This window comes from Trichoplax adhaerens, genomic scaffold (genome assembly GCF_000150275.1).
Source record: "Trichoplax adhaerens TRIADscaffold_1 genomic scaffold, whole genome shotgun sequence".
Lineage (NCBI taxonomy): Eukaryota > Metazoa > Placozoa > Uniplacotomia > Trichoplacea > Trichoplacidae > Trichoplax > Trichoplax adhaerens.
Window position 1 is genome coordinate 6,399,760 of NW_002060943.1, and position 26,847 is coordinate 6,426,606.

Genomic DNA, 26,847 nt, shown 5'->3' on the forward strand with positions numbered 1-26,847 from the left:
GGAGTCAACTCGTGTAGCAGAAATAATCAGTCATCGCTATAAGCACGAAAAATGAGCTGACATTTGTTGTATATTCTAAGCTTATTCTCACGTGTAGAACATTAGTTACTGGTCAGAAGGAGAACATGCTACTGATTCGGTCAAATAGAATATACTATGGAATATTAATTGCCTTTGCTTCTATTTCGGTCGTGATATTACTCAATGGTTAAACTTAATTCAATTAATTAATCTCTGAAGGAAAATAACTTGTATTTTATGCGCTCTTTATCGCGTTAAAATTAGAGTGGTACTAATAAGATTCATTGACATCTGTTCGTACGATGATTTTATTTGTCTTTAATATCTCTAGCTGAAAGATTTTCCAATGCAAAGGAAAGTCATTCCTTCAATACTGTAACGATAGGATGATTAATTGTAGCCATTTTAGATTTATTACCATGATGAATTCGGAATAATGACGTATTCTTTTATTAATTTTCAAAATTAAAGCCATGGTGAAATTTGATGATGGCTAATTGTCAGAGGCATAGTTTCGATAATTTAATTAACGGTAGCCAATCCATTCTAATGAACGAGTAAAAGAAGAGCATAATTCTATTTTGGCTTAATAGGAATACAAATTTAGAATTGGGCGTCCTTACATTCGTAATTTTATCGCTTAATTTCAGTCAGCAAGTTAATTTTAGCATTAGCTTTCATCGTTTATGAATATAAGTACCACGGAAATGCAGCTAGCATGGGAGGAAAATTAACCATCAATTTATTACAGCAGCAAATAATAGCCTAAAATTGGTAGTTTTGACAATGCCGATAAGTCGAAATATCAGTAGTAATTTCAGTTCTACCAAACCTTAATCGCATCTATTCATAGTTAAGCGACTTGTAATTGTACTGTGCTCTTTAATTCTAACAGACCAAAAAAGAAGGTATTTCCACTTTATCACATCTAATTTAGATAACGTCTATTTTATCTAAATAGATATCATTTATCTTCAATTCTCATAATAACTGTACGTCTTATTAATACTGTAGTATGAGACAGATACGCTGTAGTAGTGTTAACAATTTTAAGATAAGTGCAGCTTTAAGTAATCATTTGATTTTCTTCCTATCGCGTAATAAATTTCATGCTAAGTGTTATAGTTTTATAAATTTAACTTTACGTCTGATATAGTATTAACTCATCTACAGTATAGCGTTAGAAAAGTTGATGTTTGATTTGCTGCTATCAGTCCATCTTATTGATAGAAAGTTGCCTTTATTATCTATAAAATATTACCCTTTTAACTCTATATTTAATCAGTATTATTGTGAACGCAGTTTAAAGCTCTTATTGATATTGTTGCTATTTACGTCATTCTTAGCTTGAATAATCCACTATAAATATTGGTATTAACGTTTGCCAGTTCAATTCAATAAAAGTTCTATACTCTATAAGTGATGCTTGAACTCGTTCTTGTAAGATAGGTCTATACATACATTCTAGATACTACTACGATCGGATACGATAAATACTAGAATTAATGCTACCATTTAAGTTAGTAGCTCTGTGTACCTTATACGAGATGACTACAAAAGAATACGTTAAGTATGGATATGTGCAGCCTTTAAGCATTGCTATAACAGGAATAATCATACGCTACTATCTTATTTTATTATAAACTGTTATTTTACAGGGCAATATCGTAATCTAATTCCCTTAATCAATAAGCATGGCTGAGAGTGAAGAAGAAACCTTACAGCGATTTTTGGCAAGCCTTAGTAAAGAAGGGTAAGTCATTTCCTTCTTACTAACTTAATATATGAAAGTAATTTGCAGTATGGGAATCAAGTTACTAGAATAATCAAAAACAAAACTGAATAAAATTTTTGCGTTCGATCGCCAACTGTGTAGATAGAATTTTCGGTTAAAATGCTATTAGTTTTCGCTTTAATGCTCGGCATCACTTCCATATTTTAATCTTTGCTGATGTGCATATAAGAGGGAAACCGGCATTTCATAAGTATTTGTTAAAATACTCAAGTCTGCTATGCCAATCGTTAAGAATTGAGGTTAACCAATTTTCGATAGATTATTCTTATGATAGTAAAAATATCGAATTAAAATAGCCTAAACTGGAGTAATAATTCTATCAAAACGATCTTGCAATGAAATTTCAACTTTGTTATCGAAATTATAATTTCGCAATCGGTAGGTCCCCATTCACGAGATGCATTTAACATGAGCAAAGCTATTTTAGTACTAATGTCGTGATGGTTGTAGTAGCACATTAATATTGTTTGAATGATCCCAACAATTTCCATATCCATCGGATCTCAATACTATGAATTGCACTCTTGATCTAAATAATTTCAGGGTTGATATCTTGAAAATTAAAGTACTAATAGCGGGTTAAGTTCATAAATTTTTAAAGGATATTTTTTGCAAGTATTACAAGTGATTTATATGTATATCCTATCATCAATGTTAATTACATTAGGCTATGGGGTTTATTAAAGGTTGAAATTGAAATTTAGATTCTTAAGATGCTAGATTAACATTTACCTTACCAGATATTTATTTTTATTAAGAAAATAATTTGTCGCTTCTTTAAGTTATGGAAATATTCGTATGGATTATATAACATGGTATTTAAATGTTAACACCAATTTTTTGGAAATATGCTCATAAGTTTTTAAAAATAGTAACAATGTGAAGAACTATCCAAGCGGTATACTAATCTGTAGCAAGAATATCAAATTGGTACTACTGTACCATGCTATGGCACTCCTAAAAATAGCTTATATCTTAGGAATGCATTAGCACTGCTATGGACTACTAATAGCTCATAGTCTCGTTAAAAACAAATCGTGGACAGTATTGCATAGTAACCTAGAGTAGAACTAAACTTGCTATATTCGTATGCGTTTAGCACTTTATCACCGGGGAATTACTTAAATTGGCACTGATGAATCTAATTTCTTGGCATGAGTTAAGTAAAATCTGAATCGATACTATAGGCTTGATTTCATATCCTCATTTAGGACATCGTAACATACGCACAGCTTTGGTAATTTCAGCTTTGTAATAATCCATGTGTGACCATTATTTTAATCTGTACGAAATTGTAGTATCAAGAAATATCCATGAAAGGGGCCACAATTGCGAATGATAAACCCATAATTTATGATTACATATGTCACGATCATATTACTACTGCTTAATGATAAGATTAATCATGCTTTATCGCTTAGCCCTATAATAGCAAGCTCTACTGACGTACTCTGTATTATCACTCTTCACGAATTGAACAGCTGGTATAAATTGTGCTTCAACAGCGTTAACATAAAACTAATATCATGCCGAATTTTTAATTGAACTTCTTAATTCTCAACGGATTCAAGGGAACAATAATTGATCCTCTATTCAAATTCAAAGACATTCTATTATAAATGGACAGACATCATGCAAAGCTAGAGGAAAACAACTTTTGACAACTTGATACTGTATAGATTCTTTAGTGAGGCTTATAAAGTTACAACGTTACTGTTGAGGAAATACGCATTTATGCATTCATTTCCTTTCCATTGATTCAATCTAGCTCATTGCCTATTAAGTACTGTACAATATGATGTTTACTATATTGATTTTACAGAGTTACTGGGTACCATATGTAGCAATCATGTAAAGAACTAATAGACAAAGAGGAAATTGAATCTAAACGCCAGACATTTGATGGGTAATGACTTCAGAATAGCCTTATATCACTTTAGCATATTATTCCCTTGAATTAATATCATGTGTCTACTACTGTATATATAGGCTTTACTAATAGAAGTTAAAAATTAAGATAACTTTAATAGCAGTAGAACAAGACACAAGGGATAATTAATATAGCTTATACCCGTAGTATATAAAATTACATTAGATTTACACAATTTCTATGTAAATAAATTTCCGTTGCTTTTAGGGAGCAATATTTAATTTCAATTATATACGACTTTCGTTATAAAATAAATGCGGTAAGGCTGGGGATAGGTTATAATTGATTTCAAAATTATGCAATTCAGTAGCAAAACTTGAGTTATAGTACAGTATAAGCTATTCAGAGGTTAGAATATTGCAATGATGCTTCGTTGTAGATGAAAAAGTGTGCAAAATTGTCTGAAATCGATAAGAATCGCATACTTTTCGATGCTTATAGTTTGGGACCAGGGTCTATAATTCATTCACTTGCATACGTCAATGAATATTTAAAACCAAAATTTTTCGATGAAGCGTTGAATCTTCACGAATACAGCTGTTATTCCAACTATAATTTTGTATCGTCGTATCTTTCAGAAAACTTAAAATGGTCCAATTGTTGCTGTTAGATACGTTAATACAAAAATATCCTGTTCCGCTATGCCTTAACTTCAACGTTTATATTTACAAGATAAATAACTGATGAAGATCTAAGGAGTATTTTATTATCTAATGAAGTATAATGAACCGATATCCTTAGACTACTTGGAATTTAACGTAAATCTAGTAGCATAATACGTGTATCCTTAATGATGGTTACCTTTAAATGCGTCAAAGTATTGTGTATTCCGATACTTTTAGTTCTAATTTCACTATCTTTGTTGATGGTTACCATTTGACGCCGCAAAATTATTTAATATTTCGATAATTTTAGTTTTAATTTCCTTATCTACGTCCAAGGCAAAGTAAAGAAATGTAGGGCTTGATATTCATTTGGCTAAATCTGTTGTCGTGTTTAGCATTAAATTATTCTGTACCCAGCATTAGGGCACTACAATATCTACACCAGTATCTGCGGAAGCTTTCACATAGTTCAATGTTGATTGATTAGATAGTGATATCTCGAACTAAAGGTATCTAGGCATCATCCACGCAAAACAGAAAGGGTAAAAATAACCTATCCGTGTTTACAAATCAATACGAAAGTGGCAATAGGATAAAATATTTGATTTGCATTCGTTGTATTGATATTATAAATCCCATCAGTGAGAAAAAACAACCACTAACCCGTTCGATAAAAAATTGACTGTAAACTAATGAACTATTAAAATTGTCATATTAACAAAGCCACAGAAGTATCAGATGAAGATGATGATTAGAAAATAGTTTATTGATCGAATGACTAACTGCATATCAACGGTTATTAAAAATTCTTTTGTCATTGAGGATATTTGTTTAAAATTGTTATTACAATCTAAAGATGGAACAAGACCATCAGTTATTGTTCATCAAAGATGCTACTGATGGCTTTGTTATCAAGTTATTCTACTCATTTATGCAACAATGGATAAGGGAACGATAGTATTTTGTTTTGTTTTGTTATCTTATGAGACAAAAGATAATACCGTTAATGTTAGATTAGCAAGTCCTGCGTAATTGTAATATTGTTTCTTAGTTTCTATTGAAATAGCTAGTAGAAACACCGAGAAGGTTTAAATTAAAATGATCCATCATTACAACGCTAGTTAAAATACATTTATACCATTCGTTTCCTGACCTGCTGTATTTCAAATTGTTGGTCTTTATGATAAAAAAGAGTACTAGATCGATCAGTATCAGTTAGATTGATCGCCATTCCTTGTAGGGCATTGGTTTTATACGGAATTACCATACTTTTGCTTGCATTCAAGGGTATTATAGTTAGATCGAATTAATTGGATAGGGATAAAATAGAAAGACTAATATCAATCAACAGCTCTTAACCTAATATCCACCAAGACAATCTGAAATTTATATCATTGCCCTTATCAGTAACACATCTGGAATCATTTTAGAATCATGACCTTGGGCTATTAATCATTCTTAACGAATAGGCATTGGAAAAGTATTCCATCGTATTGCTATTGCCAATCGAATATTGTAGTTCTTAGTAATACGAGTCTCGCTGCTTGGCTTACAAATTGGGACTGGTGGATTGGTTTAAAACAGCCATTGAACAAGCCATACTGGAATTGACTAAACAAGAACACATTACTTATAAATTACATCAATTCCTTCTTTCAAGTATCTATCCAACGTTAACAGAAACAACGGATTATCATTTGCTATCATCTAAATTCTTTTAAATTCTATTAATAATTCTGGACAATTTGAGAAATATTCCTTCTTATAGGACAGCATCATCCAGCAATACAAGGCTGAACCTATTCTTTCGTTGTATTCCTTCCTTGTCCTAGCGTTTGCTTTATAACAGAGAAATTTCCAGGCCAATATTACAGCACTGGTTACTATAGACAATTAATTGATTCAAATTACAGGATTACTAGCGGTTAAGTTAAACGATTGTTGTCGCACTTTCAACTTTATTGATTAGTCAAAGGTTATGAAAGTTATCATTTCGATAGTATCAAGTAAGAGTGAAGAAGCAACTTTATAGCGATCAGCTCTTGCTTTCATTTCATCTTCCAGCATTAAACTGCTTTAATTTTAAGTTGAAGTTTCGCCTAATACCGCATCAATTATACTTAATCCAGAAAATAAGTTTATTATTGATAAGATCATGAAGACACTATTATGATCCAAGTTTTTGTCTATCATTTCGGCTGATGGCAATCAATTTCTATGCGACCATTGGCTTACGCAACTGAAAGTTATTCCTTCACCATTTCATACCACGGATTTCTTTCCCTCTCTCCACATTTAAAAAAGTTTCGTAATAGCGTCTTTGCAATTCATTACATGCTGAAATATCATTGAACTATCACATACAAGGCAATAAAATAAGATTCTAATTTACTTTATGTAACAATATCAAAATTAATTGATATCCACACAATCAATCAATTAATTAGTACACACTAGCGATAGACGTGGAACAGTTGTACTAGTAGTAATTCATACAACATCAACTATAATATTATCGTCATTTTGTTGTTTTATGTATAGAGATACTATTAGCAATATTGCTATCAGAAATTTCTTTATAATACGAGTAATTCTCTACTAAATGCCGTTGCATTTAAAAGCGCACTTTTAGAGCATAACCTTTTCAGCATTCAGTTTCAATTTATTGCTTACTCATGGTGAAAGTAGACTGAATAGGAAGGAAAATTTAGACCTTCACTTGGCTTCTTTCGCTGGCATTACCGAAACTAACCAATAAAATAGCGGAAGAAATCTTGAGTTAGCTGGTTAGGAATCTCAAAACGCTATTTCATTGAACTTTGTTTTAAATCTTACAATACTTTCATCCGAGTTACCTAGTAAATAAAGCAATTAATTACCTTCATGATCAAGATTCTTATTGATGTAATATCAATTGCAATATAGTAAGTTAGTGAATTAAAACTACTGGAGAGTGGTTAGAATCGAGACAATTGAGGAATTTAATCCAGCCTTATTTGTCAAAACTTGAATTCATGATCGCAGAGACAGTAAGCATTGACTGAAGCAACCTAAAATTGAAGACTTTTCAGCAGTTATTACCATAAATGGAACTACTTAAACTGTCTATGATTTATTATTAATAATTATTTATAACAGAAGCTAACTATCCTGCATCAATTACTGAATTATTTTGGGGGAAGAGTGTTACCGTCGAAAAAAATTAAAGTAATTTGTTCATCCATCATCTTATCCTTATCCTTGATTACTAGAATTTTGTAATTAATTGAGGTCAAAATGGAAGCTTATAGGAACTCAACGGATAAAGATCATTCTACCCAATTAGCTAGAAGTTTATTTGATGTTTGCGATGTTGCCCAGCAAGGTTATATTCAACGTTGCGATTTAGAAATTTTATGCCAAAAAAAGGTAATACCCATTTCAGTTGACGAAGCTCATCAATTATTTTATTTACTGGACGAAAATGGCGATGGGATTGTTACGATCGAAGAATTTATGAGTTGTTTTGAAGATGCTATTGGTATAGCAATGCCTAAAAACCGTAATCAAGAGACTTTAACCCCTCCATTATCATCCCCGGAATCGACGACCCATTATGAACATGAGAACACTTATACTAATGATTACCTGGAATTTTTTCATAATCAATTCTTTGAAGGGTGAGAATTGAAAAACAGAGTAACTATATTGCAATGGTACATGTTTACAGTGACCAATACAATTGATTTTTGACTTTTCCTTGAACAATCTACCTCGTTAGTTTTGATTACAACTCGAGATTGGATCATTTTTTGTACTTTTAGCCTGTCTATATCGTCAAGATCTTGATGATAGCTATCTAATGCTTATTTATTTCACAGTAGATGGATAGCTAGGTTAAAAGCCATATATAATTATAATTTTTCAACTATTTATTCGATTATCTTATGCAATGGAGTGATCCTTCTATACCCATTTCCACATTATCATGGGATTGACTTGGGATTGGCATGGGTTTAACGTTGACAAATTTCATAACTTTTTTTCATATCTGATCTTCTCGATATCGTTCATTTGCCTCAATAATCACCAGATTTGTTGATTTCACGATGACTTTCTCGATAATCGAGAATTACAGTGCATTAGCAATGATTCTGCTATAGCAATGTAACTGATTGAATTTCGTGATTTGGTAGCCATGTAGACTGCTAGCATCAGCAAAGGCAATTAAACCTTCTTTTAAAAAAATAGCAATCTTTTGGTCAATGTATTTCTACTTCGGAATGCACTATAAATTACCCTCAAAATCACTTAGTGCAGGAAGGAGGATATTGTAGAAAATACAAGCATTTTTAATCGGTCAGATGTCATAAATCAAAATTTAAGTTGATAAAATGGATGGAGCGCTAAGCGTATTCCATTTCTTCTTGATCTATTTATTATAAATGCAATTTAGTTTACAAAGCATAACTTTACGGTAGGAATTTTAAGTAGACAGTTTATTATGCTTCATTTTAGATCATACACTACGTAACATAGAAAAGATTAAAAAAAGTTATTTGAATAATTTGACAAATAACTAATTCTAGTTCATAATTAGTCTCTTTTTATAAATAATTCAGCAGATCATACTTGGAGTTTTATTAAACTGGTAGTAGTATAAAATTTTTAATCGATGAGAATGTTCCCATAATATTACTGCACAGATTTCAAGTTCTAGACTGATGCATTAACATTTATTTAATAATATTAATGTACAGGCAAGACCAACTTTGCGAACTATTTCAACAACTGAACGAGTCAGACTCACCACAACTACTCGTCAACCTGGAAAGTTTCCTACTATGCGTGGTTAAAGATATTAAGAGAAGACAGGAGAATACAGAGCAACTGGAACTCGCTTTAAAAAGGTACGGTAAAATTTGATTTAGAAATGAAAATTCATACCGAAAGTAGGTTAAAAATTCAGGCACAGCTGTCATAACTTGTCTGTAAGCTACAATATTGATTTATGTTGCAACAAATAAACCGAAAATTCCCTCCTATTAACAAAAACTTTTCTTTCAGTTACATGATATGCCTCATCAAATAGTAATGCGCTTAGTAATATGAAAGAACGGTGCAATTTTGACTAGGAATGATCATGCATTATAGAGAGAAAACATTTTGAACTATCCAACTATCCTACAGTGCTCTTCTAAAATTAATTCGAATTTTTATGATTTAAATTGACGATGAACATTTTCGTAGATCTCTTAAAAATCAGGTTTAAATATTATTTTTAAGACCAATATAAACGCGCTACATCATCAAAATTAGGTGCATAGCCATTATTCTTTAGTTGACTGAAAGAATTTTCGATTAATCTCCATCGTAAAATTGCCATCCGTTAAACTTATTCTTGAATGTATTAAATAATTCTTCAAACTGTATTGCATTAGCAAGAAAGCCAGTTTACGCTCTCCCTTTATCAAACTCCATTACTATACTACAGTCTATTTGGCCGAGAGACTATTACTAATCCTTCTCTATAGTAATTGTAGCCCCTTCTGTAATAAGATACGCGTATGCTAGACCATACGCTTAATTCAATTTTGAAATTGCATAACCATCTGAGACAACTATTTCCAGAAGAATTGAAAATTTTCATTGCAATCATAATTCTTACATTGAAGCTATTTTCGTCACCAGATCTACTGAGAAACAAGCTGAACATATCCATCAATTAGAAGAAGAATTTGATCTTCAATTAAGTAAAGCAGAAGCAAAAATTCGTGCTGAGGTACTCATTACAGTCTTCATAGGAATGGCTGCAGATAATATGAATCATTCGGAAATTTTTTCCTTTTACAACTCTAGATAGATTAATTTAGTGAAAGCTGTAGTGGAAAACATATTAATTAATTAATAACTAAACATAGCTAAAATAATGACAATCACGATCTGAAATTGTCAATTGCATACTTGTGAAATAAAAACGTCATTTGTTACCTGTAATTTTTGTGTCTTATAGGAAAGAAATAAAACAGAGAGAGTTATAAGTGGATTAAGATGTGATCTAGAGGGCAAGCAATCTGAATTGCAAGAAATCACTGTAAAAATTCAAGCGGTAACTAAGCTATTTTATTCGCAGCGTAAATAATTACGATTTGAAAGAATAAGATCAGAAATTAACTGTAATAAACTATGTTATAGCTTGAGTCAAAATTAAGAGATGAACATCCACTCTCTATGGACGAGTACCATGCTATTACTAAAGAAATGGATAACCTATTAGATGTAATGAAATTGAATTCTCATAAGCCGATCAAAAGTTATCATGATTTAGTTACTGATACTTCCTTTATAATTCTGTTTGAAATGTAACCAAATTCAATATTTAGGAAAATCGTGCTTTGAAAAGCCAGATTACTAGCGCACAAACTGAATTATCCATCGTTAGGAGCGATATGTCACAATTAAATAATGATTACGAAGAGCAGTCTTTAGCATTACAAAAGTGAGCCACTATTTTAAGTTCAACATTCTTAAAATTAATAGTCAAATGGTACTATTTTAAGAACTTAGTGACGATTTTACATGATAGAAATTTTACATTATATTCACGATTGATTTGGATTTACAGTGAATCGGAAACGGTTTTAGTTCATGTTCGTGAGCAAGAAAACTTAACGAGACAATTACAAACCCTTCGGTGAGTAAATAATTTATAAGGCTAACTTCTACATGACTTATTGGTGCCCCAGCTTTCTACAAAGTACTTTATAGGGATACTAGATGACTTGGTAATTTCAGAGAGTTATCGTTTTTTTAATTCTTGTATCGTTATTTTGGTAAAAAATCTTTGCATTTATATTAGAGAGGCAAATAGAAAGCTGCAAATGGTAAACATTGACTTGAAAGAAAGATTAGAAGTAAGTTTTATAGCGATCATAAAATTCAGTTTAAACTAAGATGAAGTCATCGAAGTACATTGTTAATAGAGCTTAGATTTCGTTTTATGTCACATTCTAAACAGCGTTAATAACATGACCATTTATCCTAGTTATTATTTTCAACAAATTACCATCATTAAATACCGTGATTGTTATAAAGGCGATAGGAACCCTGAAATAAGGATCGTAAAACTACAAATTTTTACTTTATGTAAATGGCATATTACATCAATAAAGTGCTTAGGGACTTTTATTAATATTCACGAGCGAATTATGATATAGTTCAATATACATAGAGTCCATCACCTGCTAGCTATATAACCTGACAGCAAACTAATTTCTACTTAATTTAATTTCTAATGCTATGGTTACATGTAAACATTCATTGAAGATATAACCCAAGCTGCGCGTATTTCATATCCTAGGTAGCAAAGGGATCCTCCAAGCCCAACGGAGCAATCAACGATGGGAAATTGCCAAATGGATCTAGGTAAAATAAAATAGAATGAATTTATAAAGTAACTAGTTTGATCACTTAATTACCCTGAATTATCCATTAAATTTAAATATTTTTAATCCATCGTGATTACCTCTTCTAGCTGTGTAAATAGGATAACTGCAATTTTTTTAGAAAATATTTTCTATATCGTAGTCGTTATAATAATGTTCTGGCTTTAAATAGACCAGTTTATCGCCTTCCCCATGTTGTTATTAATATCATAACCTACCTAAAAGGATCATACCTACATGAAGTCTCTCAACTTTAATATTTAATATTTTCGCCTAAAATGGATGAAAGTATTGTATTAACGATATTGCTTTAGTTATATTCTTACATTAATTTCATTTCTCTTTCTAAAATAATGCATTTTGTAGTAAAGAAACCATGTCATTTAAGGATGAATGTGCCAGCCAGGGAATTGATTCTGACTCTTACAGAAAGAATGCAACCCTATCGCAAATTAGCGTAGACTTGGACGATAGACCACTTACCGGTAATGGAGGCATTCGATCGAATACTGCGGATAGCAGTGATATTTTTCAAGCCAACGGAGACGCTAAGCCGGAGAAAAAACTTTTCAGAACCGATTCTCATTATAATATAGGCAAAATGGTAAATGTATTTGGGTCTACAATATCTACTGCAGAATAAAAAGTAATTTATAGTATAAATCTTCTATCATTTAATTTATATTTTTCTTGATGAACAGGAGGTGAATAAAACCGATACTAAAATGTTCAAATTGGTATTAGCCGGCGATGCTGCTGTCGGCAAATCAAGTTTTATTTTAAGATTATGCCAAAATCGATTCCACAATGCGTTGCATTCTACTTTAGGTTGGTACACTATTATGATGTTTTTACAGTAGAAGCTGAAATAGGGCGATATGGTTGTAAACAAGTTGTATATCTCAATATTTCGTATACGGTTACTTATTTGAAATATTGATTATTCTGATATTTCGGTATTTTCTGTTCGGTAGTATACAATATCAAAAAACTACAATTATAATTTTTATTGGAAAGTAATATAACCAAATTTAAAAAAATTTATAATATGGCCATAAATAGGTGTTGACTTTCAAATGAAAACATTAGAAGTAGACGGAATCATCGTTACATTACAATTATGGGATACTGCTGGGCAAGAACGATATCGCAGTATTGCAAAGTCCTACTTTCGTAAAGTTGATGGTGTCCTGCTGCTGTATGATGTAACTTCTGAAAGTTCATTTTTAAACGTCCGAGACTGGATGGATGCAATTGAAGTAATTATGTTATCAGTAAAGATATCATCTAATTTTTTATTTTTCTAACCGCATAGCTCTAAAGGTATTGCATGCTCAGATTACTTCTAAAAGAAGTAAACAATTTCTTCGTTAAATTTACTGTTGTGTAATTTGCACTAAGGAATAGGTTAAACAAATAAGATGTTGGTGATATGCTGTAGAATAAGCGAAGGAATTTATTTTTAGTTAAAACTAACCTTATTACAGTAACTTTACTAGTATATTTACTTCTTCGCTGTTGAAAATCGAATCATCATAAAAATTGATTACATTTTTATGTTTAGAATAGCACAAGTAAGCCGGTACCCATTATGCTACTAGGAAATAAAGTGGATTTGAGGGACACCGAAGAAGCTAAAGGAGAGGCAGTAATCAGTACTGAGAATGGGCAAAGATTGGCAAAAGTAAGTCAACGTATGGTTTGGTCATTATAATAATTGATCCTCAATTAAATGTATTAGGACTTCGAGTTTAAGAATATAACTCAAGTAATGCTATTTATTCACTTGTACGTGTTATAATCTTTTACTTAAAAGTATAGTATAGCAATAAAGCTAAAGTTTGCAGGAAATAACGGCATTTTCTAACGCTAATTGCTTAGAATACTGGTAGTTATCAGTAATACTCTATTTTTGGAAGTAAAATAATAACTTCATGCTTCTTCCTCTAGTATTTGTTACATGTTCGCAGTTAATTTACGAAAATCGGTATAGCATTTTTCAAGGTATGACATAATTGTATTTACTATCGATCTTTTTTGCAGGAATATCAAGCCATGTTCGTCGAATGTAGTGCTAAAAGTGGTGTTAATGTTAGTGATGCATGTCTGAAATTAACACGGTAAGTTTAGCTATACATGACCATATTATCTCGTACAAAAACAATCTTCAGTATTTTCAATGCCAAGAGCAATAAAATGCTGTTCATTTTATAGAGATTTCTGTGAAAATGATTGCACTGCTACTTTTATTATTAAGAATAAAGATTAGTTTATTCAGTAATTTCCCAAACTATAGCCTAGATATTCTTACGTTTAAATGCAGAATCTTAATGGAAAATGAAAGCAAATCAGAAGGAAGCTCTAATGGAATGAAACTTACTGAGAAAACCTTAGGCCAAGGGAAAAAATTTGGCTGTTGCCATCATCGCTAGGTAGTTTAATGTCATTAATCATTTTAAATATATATGTTTATCCGCGCTGATACCATAAGTGCTAAAAAATATTTAAAAATATTTAAAAATATTGACATTTCGAAGTAGAGAGAAATTATCTATTTATTGCAATTGCTCACGGTTAGAGACGCTGTCATCCTTCTTGATTTCCTGGTCATGTATAACTAATATATCGATTGCACATATAATGCGTAGATAATTAAAATCAACATTTTTAGATTTTGACTTTGTAAAAACGCTTTCAAAATAAGAAAGAACTAATGTATTTAGTCATCATTAACTGAATGCTGATAGTATTGCAAATTACTACACTATTTAGCCTTCTACGCGTTGTGTATGTTGCTGTAAAAAAGTATTTTATCAAAATGATTTTAAACGAACGTTATCAACCTTGGCTATTAAATACATATTCATGACCATTTTTGCAAGGATGATATTAATTTATATGTTCTTAGTAGATATTTCATTTTAACAGTAGCTTTCTCTAGTATTTGCGGTTGTTTATCTTGGAATAGATAACATAGTTAAAAATGATGCCTAGATTATGATATAGTATATTTAAAGAAAGTGAAATCAGTCAGATCAGCAGCATGATTTTATTTCATATCTAGATAGCATATGATGCATTTGCCATATATAATTTTGGTCACAGATTGAATTTAATGCTTACCTCAAAGCAACGTATTCATGTTTCATTAATTTATGCTTATTCTGTAAGTATAACTATCCAATGAATTTTAATTGTTGACTCTTCTATAATTGTGCAATTTTGTCTAATGAGGGAATAGTTTTAAAATTTCTTCATTGTTAATTATGTTTGCCAATGATGCAACTCAATGGCTTAAAATAAATGACTTTTAAATTATAGGTCATTGTATATGTTGATACCAGATATTGTATAGATCAGGTCAATGAGTGTGATGGAGGGTTCGATATCTCAGAGGATTGAGATTTAGTCGCCATTTACAATTATTACAACAAAGGGTTTATAAAAGTTATGCTTTATTGTAGGTTAGTAATGTGAAGTACAGTGAGGTAGTTACGGTAGATCAGCGTGCAAGCTGTCGTGAGTAACGAGTAGAAGTATTAGACTTTGAGAGACTAACTAGAAGACTAACTGAGAGGCTAATGAACTCTGAGGTAGAAATCGCCGGTATTTATAGCTTTAAAGATAGAGCACATGCAGAGAATAGGATTGTGGAATTAGATACAGCATATACCATAACAGATTACAAAATAGCAGATGATTGTAGAAAACAGCGAGTACCGTAATAACTAAATACAGTAGTCTATATATGAATGTAGAGTAAGAGGACTGTAGATCTGTCTAAATATAAGAGCAATACAACATGTCTATATTTAACAGTAGAATATAGTTACAGTATATTCTAAATACACTACAGTTTGAATGCATAGTTGTTTCTTGAATACTATTTAAATTGTCCCTTCATCAATTACAGTATACGAGAACAGTATATCGTATTTGAATATAAAATCTGCTATAGTTTTAGATTTTTTCTGTTTTGAATCACTTCTCGATGAAGCTACCACGTCATCTTCTTAAAATTACTACAACTTTAATCCAAACAATTGAGATCGATAAACGAAATTTTATGATTATTAATTAAAGTGATCATTTTAGTAAATAGTTGCATTGTACTGAAATTATTATTCAGCGATGTATTATTCAGATCATAGCAATTCGCCGTTATAATATGAAAGAATTTAATTTAAACTTTCTTTTGTCCTAATTTAAGAAACTAATAGCAGAGCAATTAAGTAACAGAATTTGTTGATAGACTCACAAATGCAAGCATTCTAGAGAAAAAATTAATATTGCGGTGACAATTAACTACCAATTTATAAGTTCCTTCAATGTTGATGTTTACAGCTGTAAAAGATGGATGTTATGCTATTTATTCATTCCCAAGCTATGAGACTATACAGTACTATCTAAAAGTAGATTGAGACAATACTAATTGAAGTATTTACTGTAAATCTACACAATCAAAGTAGTCATGTATTTAAGTTATTGATAATTACATAAATGACAGATAGTTGTTTTTATTTCACATTGGTATATTTTAGTTCAAATTTTTATGCGGTCTAAGTGTTCGTAATAATAGGGTAGAGGGTCGCAATTGCTTCTAGTTTGCAAGCTGCATGCAATTAATTCTAAAGGATGTTAATTAAGATAAAAAGAAATATTATAATTAGGTGATTATAATCCAAATAATAAAGTTAACTCTTTATCTGAACTGTAGCTAGTCATCGAAACACATTATCAACTAGGCATGTTGTACTGGCTTTTATTTCTATTTTCTGTTTCATTTTTATCGTAATTACTGAGCAAGCAATTGTATATTTATAATTATTTCCATGGATTCTTGAGATTAATAAATTTATGACCAATTAATGTAATGATTCTAAATGCGTTATCAACTGCTTTGCCTGTTGTATAGATTGATAGAAATGTTGCCATGGTTGTGTATAGTGATATCACTAAGGTAAACAAACAGGAATTATTACTATATTAAAGATCAAAATTCATTATATTAAAAGCGTGGATTATGTTCAGTTTAGTTCAAACAATAGATAAATTAAGTGGCAAAGTGCTAACATGGACGGACAATTGAATCCCGAATTCTATTTTTAATAGTATTTGACGTCTTTTACGGTATTAGTTGTTTTAAGAAATTGTATTGGAAACAGGTCAAATCACAACTTTTCATTCAAAAGTAGAATTTAAAATAATGAAAGTTGCCAAGGATAGAAAATTATAAGAAATTGGAACAGTAAATCATGTACTGACACCTTTGTTACAATTATGGAATTTAAATTATTAGAAACTTTTCCATTTCTCCCACTCAATTTCTTTACCTTTAAAATTCTATTCAGAGTGTTTCAATAGTTACTTTCATATTTATAGCAAGTTTATGACGGTTGCCCCTCAATTATGTACCTTTATGTATGCTTTGATATTAAAGAAAAATGTCACCAAATTCTAGATATACCGAGTAATTATCCAATATCGACACCTTATCCACCTTAGAATATCCTTATTGAGTATCATTTATCAGTAATCTTTATCGAATTTCTATTTAATCTCTGAGATGAAGAACATGAAATGATAACATTAATTATTAATTACTACAATTTAACTCAATTTTTGATATCATAATTACTCTAAAATGCTTTGATAGGAAAACTTAATTGATAATAGGGGTTAAGAATTCAAAGTTAGCACAGGTAGCTATCCATGAATCTATTCTCATAATTTGGCGTCAACACCAGAAATCTGATTTAATTAATGAAGTAATGTAGCCGGTGCCTACTGAAAAAGCTGTTCAACTTCGAATAGGCTGATAGTGGGTAATACTTTGTGATGACTGGTGCTACCTCTCATTTTATACTGGTTTCGCAGGATCCTTCTATTATCTGAATTCATGCGTAGCCTTTAAATCTTAACTAAGTTTTCCTCGATAATTGTCTAAGCTAAGCTTATACACAATATTACTTCGCAACTGCTATTTATAGGTCTATTTACCTGTAAAAATATTATAAAGACTCCATCTCTTTACCGTAAGAGATTCTCGATATCGTAACTTACAGTCATAATAAGACGGTAAGATGCTCATTTTTGCCACATTCAGTTTATCGAATGTTAATAACATCTTATAATTAGCATACAAGTCATTAGCTTTATTTGGTATTTTATGCATATAATTTTAAGAGAAAATTAATGATTATCACATAATAATCGCTAAAATTAAAATAACTTTAACGCCTTTCCCATTTAGAAGATTAATATAATAAAGATATAGAGATCAAGGAATTAATTTGGAATCTTATGGTAGTTCCCAGCCTCTAGGCTCTTAAACATTTAAAGACGATATAGTCTGGGATAGACATGGATACATATCCATCTAAGCAAGGCGAGATCTCTCACCAACATATATTAGCTGTAACATCTTATCCTAACAAAATAATATAATTGTTGCATTGTAATATCATTCATTTATTATTTTCAAATCAGATTATAATATTATTACCTGGAATTGATATATAATAATAATCGTATTATTGATTTCGTTGTTATGTTAGTCAATGTTTGGCTAGCAACGCATGACCATTTCATCGTGTGTTTAAGGAAAATAATATGGGTTACTACAGCGATATGAATGGGAAATTACAGACAATGTCTTGGATTGAATAGTATCATAATTAACTACGTTTTTTTGAAGTATTATATTCTTGAAGTGATTAGTTCGTTGATCGCAGTCATTGTACTAGCAGCATCTCATAGTTAACACCAGAATTTTAGCCAATGAATAACATCGGTATATTAAATGTTATTTTTGTATCACTTGGATATTTCACGCTTATGTAATTATTTTACTGACACAATAAATCAGTAACTAATAATCGTAATGATAAAACACTATTATGACGTAAACTAGATTTTAAATCCAGCCTTGCACCATCAGTATAAATAAGCATGGTTCCAATCATTCAGAGACAGAGTTCATTAATTTAACAACAAAGAGACGATTCGATGGGTTAGGATTACTGGCAAGTAGATTGCAACCATATCGAAAATTGACGTCTGGTAAGTGATTTTTAATGTTATCTCAGGTAATTTACTTCAATCTAATGAGCAAGATAGAGTAAATGTTGATCTGTTAAAGTATGCTTGATATTAGTTGGGTTTACATGTCCTAAAGCAAAATGGACTTAAGATTTGCTACTTATCAACGCGCAAATAAATAGCGAATACCAATGAATGAAATGAATGAATGTATTAACTGCATCCTTACTTTTTAAATGATTACTGATTGCTACAGCTATCAATCTTCAAATTACAAATCCGCTTTAGTTTCGCTGAATCAAAAATATTATTACTTTTCCCACTATGACGGTAGACTATTCTATTTACTAACATCAATGCTAATGATAAATTGCAAGCATAGCGATCCAAATAGGAAACTCTAGAATTGGATTTACGATTAGTCATTATTATTGCCAATGCTATGTACCGTTCTACTTCTAACTCCTTTTCTTTCACCCTTAAAAATGAGTCTATCTATTTCCAAATTATAACTTTCGATTTACTCCTTTTTCGTCGATACTTATTCCCATAGCAATCATTTCACGATCAGTTTCTTTAAGTTTATTTTTAGAGCTCTAATCTCGTTGTCGTCTTTATCGTTGCAGTAGCAATTTATGCTATTTTTAAAAATTGGAAGAAATTACAGCAATTAGCGAGTATTGCCTCTAATTGAAGTTGGCTGATGTATTTTTTATTTTGGAAAAGAAGATAATGATTAGTCTTAATCCGACTCTGATTATATGTAACTTTGCACTTTCACTTGTGCAGTTTGATATTTTCACAACCAATCATAATGCTTTCATTCATTAAAACACTAAACCAAAGTTTTAGTATTTAGGTCAAAGTACGTTAACATGAATTAAGTCAGTACTGGATAACAAAAAGTATCAGCCATATTTATTTTGATTCTAGTAAAGTAAATTTGACCTGTAGTCATACAGGCTACGCTATGCTTCGTCGTTAAACTTGTGCTCTTCTTCTTCTAATAATAGAAATAATAATAATAATAACATCATTATTATTAGATAAAGATTGCTTGTGTTATTTTGATCCTATTTTAAAATATGCAAACTGAATCTGGAAATATCTTATCACTAATGCAGTAATACATTTGATAGGTGTTATTATTTACCACATGCTTTCCCTACCCTGCACCAACTGAAGAATCATACTGCAGGTCTATCATTGATTGTTATACTTGAAGACATAGTTGGAAACATGTTTTAGTGCTAACGCTCCAATCGTTGTCATGATCTATTCTGTTTATAAGACAGGTTATTAATTGTATTAGCTTTGAATATAGTCGTAGTAATTCATCGACAATCTTGCTAAGGTTGTAAATGATTGGAGAAGAGTTTTTCTGCTATCCACTATTCAATTTTCTCACATATAATGATATTCTTTATAGAAATAGTCGATTTATAAATTTTCAAAATCATCTATTTTAATAATTACGGCATAACTTTAAAATTAATTTGAAGAGCTTGAAAAAAGGATCACAAATAGTCAGTCATCCATGCAAGAATTCATCTCTTGTTACGCGAGTACATCATTAGATATTAACATAATGTAGCTATTCACCTGTTTGAAAGTGTAATATAGATTTTTATGTTAAAATTTTCTCAATGACAAATCAATTTTATAATCTCAATTTAACAATCATCTGTAACTTGAAGTGACCAAATCAAGGCATTGGGTTAAATCATTTGAGTACATTTCATGCCATAAAAGTAGTTTCACTATAGCAAGAAAGGATAATCTTTCTAGATTACTAGGTGCTCTAAGTATTGTGTATTATTTCGTTTTATCTATAATAAAAACATGTCAAATTCTGCTATGCTCTTAGTTCCTATCAAGTATTATGGTTATCTTGATCATCCTTAGACTATTTTATTTTCTTTCTTAACTTGTCACTTAATCTTCTTTCTAACTTGCGTAATTAATATTACAGTACCAAAATATCTGTCATTTATACTACATTCATAATGTATTTCCAGTTCAGAAAGCTTCATAGGTATAGCAAACCTTCTTCATCCGAATGCTCTGGCCAATCTACTTATTGGTATTTTGAATGCTTCTTACATTTCTTATTCCTCAATCTAGAAAAATAATAAATTGATATTTATGCTCTCTCAAAGGTAAAATAAATCTAGCTGCAAGTCATCTTTTTCATATTCTATCTTTTGATTGCTGCTCATTGAAGTGAAAATGGGTAAATGAAAACCAACTCTTTATCTCTTAATTGCAAGCAGTTTATTAGACAGATACTTTGTCTGCTTTTAGTTTTATTTAATCTAAAATCGCACTGCCTTGCATGATACTATCAGTTCCTCTCGCTCTGTTTCTAAGCTCATTCTGTCAATTCTTTTAGATAAGAAATTTAATCATTCAACACCAGTTGTCCTTAAATGGTAAGAGAATTTGAAGTGCAATACCAGTATAACTAATTCGATGCCATTTAATGATGTAAAATTCACACATTGTGAATTGACTCTGTAAATTGATAGCTTCGCTGTGCATACTGAGAAGTAGTCAAAGTAAAAATGAATTTAAAACATTTATAGCTCTAATTTGAGACAAATCCTTCCTATGATGTATTAGTGCTATTATCTAACTATATGAATTTCTTAGGAAAAGTTATAATCGATGATTACGTAAAATCTTGATTAGATACTGAACACGCATGTATTAGTGCTGGTGTTATAAATACCAATGACAGCAACACGATCCAATGATTTAGAATACATTATACTAAAGAATTTTTATAAGGTATTGGTGATCGTAATCTAGGAGAAAACTACTAGTCAAAGCATGCAGTGGTATAAGTTGTATCTAATACTTAGTCTAAAATAAGCATTCGCTATCTTACTCAGGAAGCCATTGAAGGATTCTGCAAGTTTGCCGTATAATGGTGTTAACTTGAATTTTCTTATCAATTTCCTTTCGTAAAGTCTGTAATTTTACTGTAACTACTATATAAAGTTTAGTCTTTTTAGTTTGATAACAGGATGCATCTCTTGGTGCTTATGATTGCAGTATATTGGAGTCGATTTTACGAACAACTAAAATTTAACGTAATCTATATCTACAAAGCTCAATGGAGTTATAAATTCCCGTAAATTTCTTTGGATTGCATTAGATTGATTTGATTTCGCCAGTAATTCAAAGGTGTAGTTGCATCATCCTAAATTGAAAGTATGCTGAAAAACATATTTATTTCATTACCATAGTATTCGTACAGTTTTATTGAAAACTGATAATTTATAATGTCTTTCACTAACTTACATATTGGTAAAAGTGTAGCGATAAGAAATATTCGCTTGCACCACCTCCGATCGTGGGGGTAAATTTCAGACACATTCAAAGTATGACGAGGGACCACAATTTTTACTGTAGATCAAAAGGTTTAGTCCTTGTACCGTGCAAAGTAATGCAGAAATATGCTTATTTGATTTAGGCTCGAGATAAATTACGAAGAGGCAGAAGGCGTTTGTATACCACGTAGCTTTCTCTATAGCAATTATACCCAGTATTGTCAAGAAGCGAATATTCATGCCGTTAATGCTGCTAACTTTGGAAAGGTATTTTAATAATAACTACAACAGTTTGAATTTATTGCTGTAAATTATCTATAGATCATCATAAACCAATGATAAATTCATATCAATTATCTACACGTTTTAGATGATGCTAAAATTGTGCCATCATCATCCCTAATTAATACTCGTCTAATGCAGACTCAAATTTGATAATTATATCTTTAGATATGTGTATACTATACGCACATTAACAACATTAAGTGCTAAGTAATGATCCTTTTTTATCGTGGAGTATTTCCTTTCCAATGTGATTTCGGTTTATTACTTTAGATATAGCGAATAAAAAATCTTAATTTTATGCCATCAAGATGTCTGTATATCATGTATTATTATGACAGTAATAATTTTACTTTCTTTACGTTAGTATCCATCCTAATTTATTTCAATGATTTTGGCTTAAACTATGTAGATTCTTCGCCAAGAATTTCCGAAAGTTTTGACAAGGAGATTGGGTCATCGCGGAAGATCAAAGTATGGTACTCATTTAGGATCGCATTAAAATTTTACTATTGATGTCAAAAAATACCCTTCTATACTTATGTATCACTAGCCGTATATTTTAAATTTTGAAAAATTCGTTTAAATCTTTGATTGTTTACAACAGATATGCGCAAAATGAGTTGGATATTTATATTTGGAAGATAATTAAGTAATTAATTAGAATTTCTTTAAATCTTTCTTTAGGTATCACTATTACGGAATTTGTATTAAGGAGACTTCGGAATTCTATAAAGAAATATACGGAAGAAAGATGCTTATTCGGTAAGATCAGTATTCATATTACTATTATATATCATTACCACTACATTTCTAAATTAGGAAACAATGCTTAGTAACAGTCAAGTTAGATTCGAAAGTGTTGATGATATAATAGCATAATTTTTTTGCTGTAAACTCAAATTGAAGTAATACTTACTAGCAAGCTAAATTAGGGAGGCAAAATTGTCATATCCATGGTAATTATTATGGTTAAACTACAAAAATGGTGCGAAGATGTTACTCATATTTTTTTCAGTGAAAAGAAGCATCACAATAATAAAACTTACATAATTATCTTATAGACCCTTTTTTTTTATTGTACAAGTATTATACACCTATCATTACAATTCACGATTTGTTTCTAAATTACAATATCATTTCTTCCACACGGTGATTCTGCAATGAAACAGGGAAGAATTATCACGAAAGTCGGAGAAAAGGGTACATAGAAAATCCTGAATAGCTTGTATCTTCACTTATTGAAAAGAGCAATCGATATTTATCAGTTATACGAATGTAAACAGTTGTGACGTAGTAAAACTATTCTATTAAATTCCTATTAACATGAGCCAAGATTTATTCCTAAGATTTGTTACAGATCGGTATTAATAAATTGAGTTATAGCTTTAGGCGGAAATTTATTTAACAATCTTAATCAGATTATGCTGATGAAATAAGTGGTTCTATATTTGATATAATTTTAAAGGCTCAACAATTATAATAAGAGTGGTGCTAAAAGATACAGGAGTGTTCAAGTTTTAGTTAAAAATAATGATAACACTTTAAATAAGTTATAGAAACTTTGAGATATAGTTTTCTGATAGAAATATATATTTCTATCCTTTGAATTGCACCAGAAATAAATAAAATAGAATCTTTCCCGGTATATATCGCCTTAATGATTTTCTTGTCGAATTTTTTAGTTTGAAGGCGAGCATGGGATTTCACAAGTTCAAAATGCCTTAGATTTGCCTAATATTGATGACTGTTGTATTCCTTCTGACTTACCTCAAGACAAAGTTAGTTGCTTTGATTCTTTGATAGGAAATTTCTATGCGTTTAAGTACTTATTAAAACGCTTAAATAATGTATATATATTCTTTCGCTGGGTTTTATTACAGATTATCACCTTTACTTTAATGTATTCGACTCACTGCCAGCGTATCTTAAGCACCTCGAGTACTCACAACTTTACTGAAGTATGTATCACGTAAGATATAATTATTAGTAAGAAAATATATTGCTAGAAGGTACTGCATAATTATTTTACAGCAGTAGTCTTCATAATGGTAATGCTTGTCCGCTGTTAGACGTATTATCTTTATTATTTATTATTATTTGTATAATCGACCTAGTTAAAAATATTTTGATGTAATTTTTGTCTACAATTTTGTTTAGACATGTGATTTCTTAATTCATTTCTGGCAAATGCTACCACCTCATTTATATGATATCTTAAATACAGATATTGTAGTTAAGATTGTTGTCGTCTATGATTTATTGGTTTATAAGGTAAGTTAGAGGCGTAAGTCTAGATCCTGATTAAACTATTATATCTGATAATTATTTCTAAATGGAATTAAAAAAGAACTAATTGTGCTAGTCTGATTACAAGTATTAAGTAGCTCACTATAATAGGCCTTAGCTTAATTGCTAGTAAGGCTAGTATATAATTGATTTCGACAGATCTTTCAAAGTATTTAAATGCTGCATAATTAGTCAATTTTAAGCTGTAAACTTGGATTCTTAAATTTTAACCGACATAACTATCAACGTTTAATTTTTAGGCCCTTTGCCAATTTTTAAAGCCCAATCCTCAAGAGTTACTACCTGCAAAGTAAATATATCGGTCTAAGCGGAATCTTATTTGCTATTCACTGTCTCTAAACTTACAAACTGATAATTGATTTTTTTTATCTATTTTAAGCTATGATTGAAAGGAAGGCTATAAATTTGATCATACGTTTTTAAATCTTGAAACCTATCTAGGTTATCCGCAGGTGCTAGAACTTTTGGCAAGAATTTGCTATGTAAAATTAAAGAAGCGTTAAGTGATTCTATGCAACAGCTGAGGTCGGCAAAGCTTCGGGGTAGGTTCATATAGTTGACTCACAAATTCTTTCATTTTACCATAAATATGGGTATAATAACTAATGGAGTAAATTTATAATTATACAAAAAATTTAATACCGTAAAATTCACTTAATTTGTTTCTTTTGCAACAGTGGCAGAATACTTTTGTTTAATGCTTATGCGCTTAACAACTATAAATCACATATTCCAGGTATGATTAATTTCGGTAGGCCTTTTCCAATAACGTATATTGATGAATATATGCTTCCTCAGTCAATTCTATAATTAGATATATATTTACTCCATCGTCTATCAGAATTGACATTAAATATGATGATAGATATCTGATTTTTAATATATTGAGTTCATATCATGAATATAGAAATAGATAATGGTATTGTTATTAGTATCTTTATATCGAATTATCTCTTTATATACCTTATAGGAATCTCAATTAATACTTGGTAGTAGACTGTACATGGAGAAGATGCTACGTGATTGGCAGAATATAGATGTGAAGGAAATTTGTAACCAAAGCCTACAGTTGATAAATATCACCCCCATGAAGCATCGAATACTTGCCAAAAAGATTAGCAAGTGTAAGTTGTATTTCACGATAAAGATAAATGTGAAGCTTCCACTGGTCGCTAGTTATCATAAGTAAAAATATTTTTATGCTATTGATTTGTAATTGTAAAATATCGGTAAAAAATTTATGAACAATCTAATATTGATTTAATGGATTTGATAACGCAATGACCTTATAATGGCCTGTCTTACCAAAATAATTTATTATGAATCGGTAATTTTTTAGCTTGCAAAGAATTTGAAAAATTGCTTGAAAATAAGGGGAATCGTGCGACAATTATGAAATGGTTACATGTGATTGTGGATAGATTTATTCTTAAAGTTTGTAAAAGCCAGTTAATATTAGCAATTCATCTATATATAAATAGTGAGAATTAAAATTATTAATATTACCTCGTACATTTTCGACTAGAAAAAAATGAAGAGGTACAATCGATTGCAAAGATGTAAACAACTTATGATGATTTGGAATTATTTTACATCAAGAGTTATTCGCGAGTTAACACTGCACGGAGCCGATAGCTTTGGTAAAGAAGGAGATGATGTTAATTCTACTTAAATTCACTAAGCCACTAATTCACTATTTTGATGTACCAAATTGCCCTAGGTCATTTTCATTTAATTAACATGCTATGTAGCGAGTATTTAATGTATTTGTTGGAGGAAATCAGAAATGATGAAAGGCTAAAATTAAATTTAAATATGCTAAGGAAGGAACCAATTAAAGGTAAACATAAATAATAGGCATTAATGACGAGTCCAAGTTCAAAATTTTGTTCCCTAGCTTTAGTTTATATCTTTGATTGTTAATACTGTTCCTATAGGATAGATTCACTTAATCGATATCATAGCATATCAATATATTTGCATGCAATTATGATTCTGTGACTGGTTAATACAGCAGATAATTTCCTCATTTAATGAGAAAGTCAAATGTATAATGGATTGTTAATTTCATTTATACTTTATAACAGAGTATATTCATGTACTT

At 30.5% G+C, this 26,847-nt stretch overlaps 2 protein-coding genes across 2 annotated transcripts; both read left to right on the forward strand.

The window, feature by feature from the left end:
• Nucleotides 1–7,627: 7,627 nt before the first annotated feature.
• TRIADDRAFT_51991 (uncharacterized protein) lies at nucleotides 7,628–14,207 on the forward strand (the record flags this gene model as incomplete). The annotated part of the gene is made up of 14 exons (XM_002107934.1): nucleotides 7,628–8,010; nucleotides 9,091–9,240; nucleotides 10,022–10,112; nucleotides 10,344–10,439; nucleotides 10,714–10,829; nucleotides 10,956–11,024; nucleotides 11,190–11,244; nucleotides 11,691–11,755; nucleotides 12,142–12,379; nucleotides 12,477–12,603; nucleotides 12,838–13,034; nucleotides 13,340–13,459; nucleotides 13,819–13,895; nucleotides 14,099–14,207. The coding sequence occupies 14 exons, from the start codon at nucleotides 7,628–7,630 to the stop codon at nucleotides 14,205–14,207; spliced, it is 1,893 nt and encodes a 630-aa protein (XP_002107970.1).
• A 7,896-nt stretch (nucleotides 14,208–22,103) lies between these two features.
• On the forward strand, nucleotides 22,104–26,415 carry TRIADDRAFT_51992 (uncharacterized protein; the record flags this gene model as incomplete). Its single annotated transcript, XM_002107935.1, has 12 exons — nucleotides 22,104–22,180; nucleotides 22,295–22,418; nucleotides 22,846–22,907; nucleotides 23,121–23,198; nucleotides 23,606–23,636; nucleotides 24,119–24,214; nucleotides 24,317–24,394; nucleotides 24,594–24,707; nucleotides 24,983–25,032; nucleotides 25,185–25,285; nucleotides 25,421–25,479; nucleotides 26,269–26,415. 12 exons carry the CDS (start codon nucleotides 22,104–22,106, stop codon nucleotides 26,413–26,415), a joined length of 1,017 nt encoding a protein of 338 aa, XP_002107971.1.
• Nucleotides 26,416–26,847: the final 432 nt, after the last annotated feature.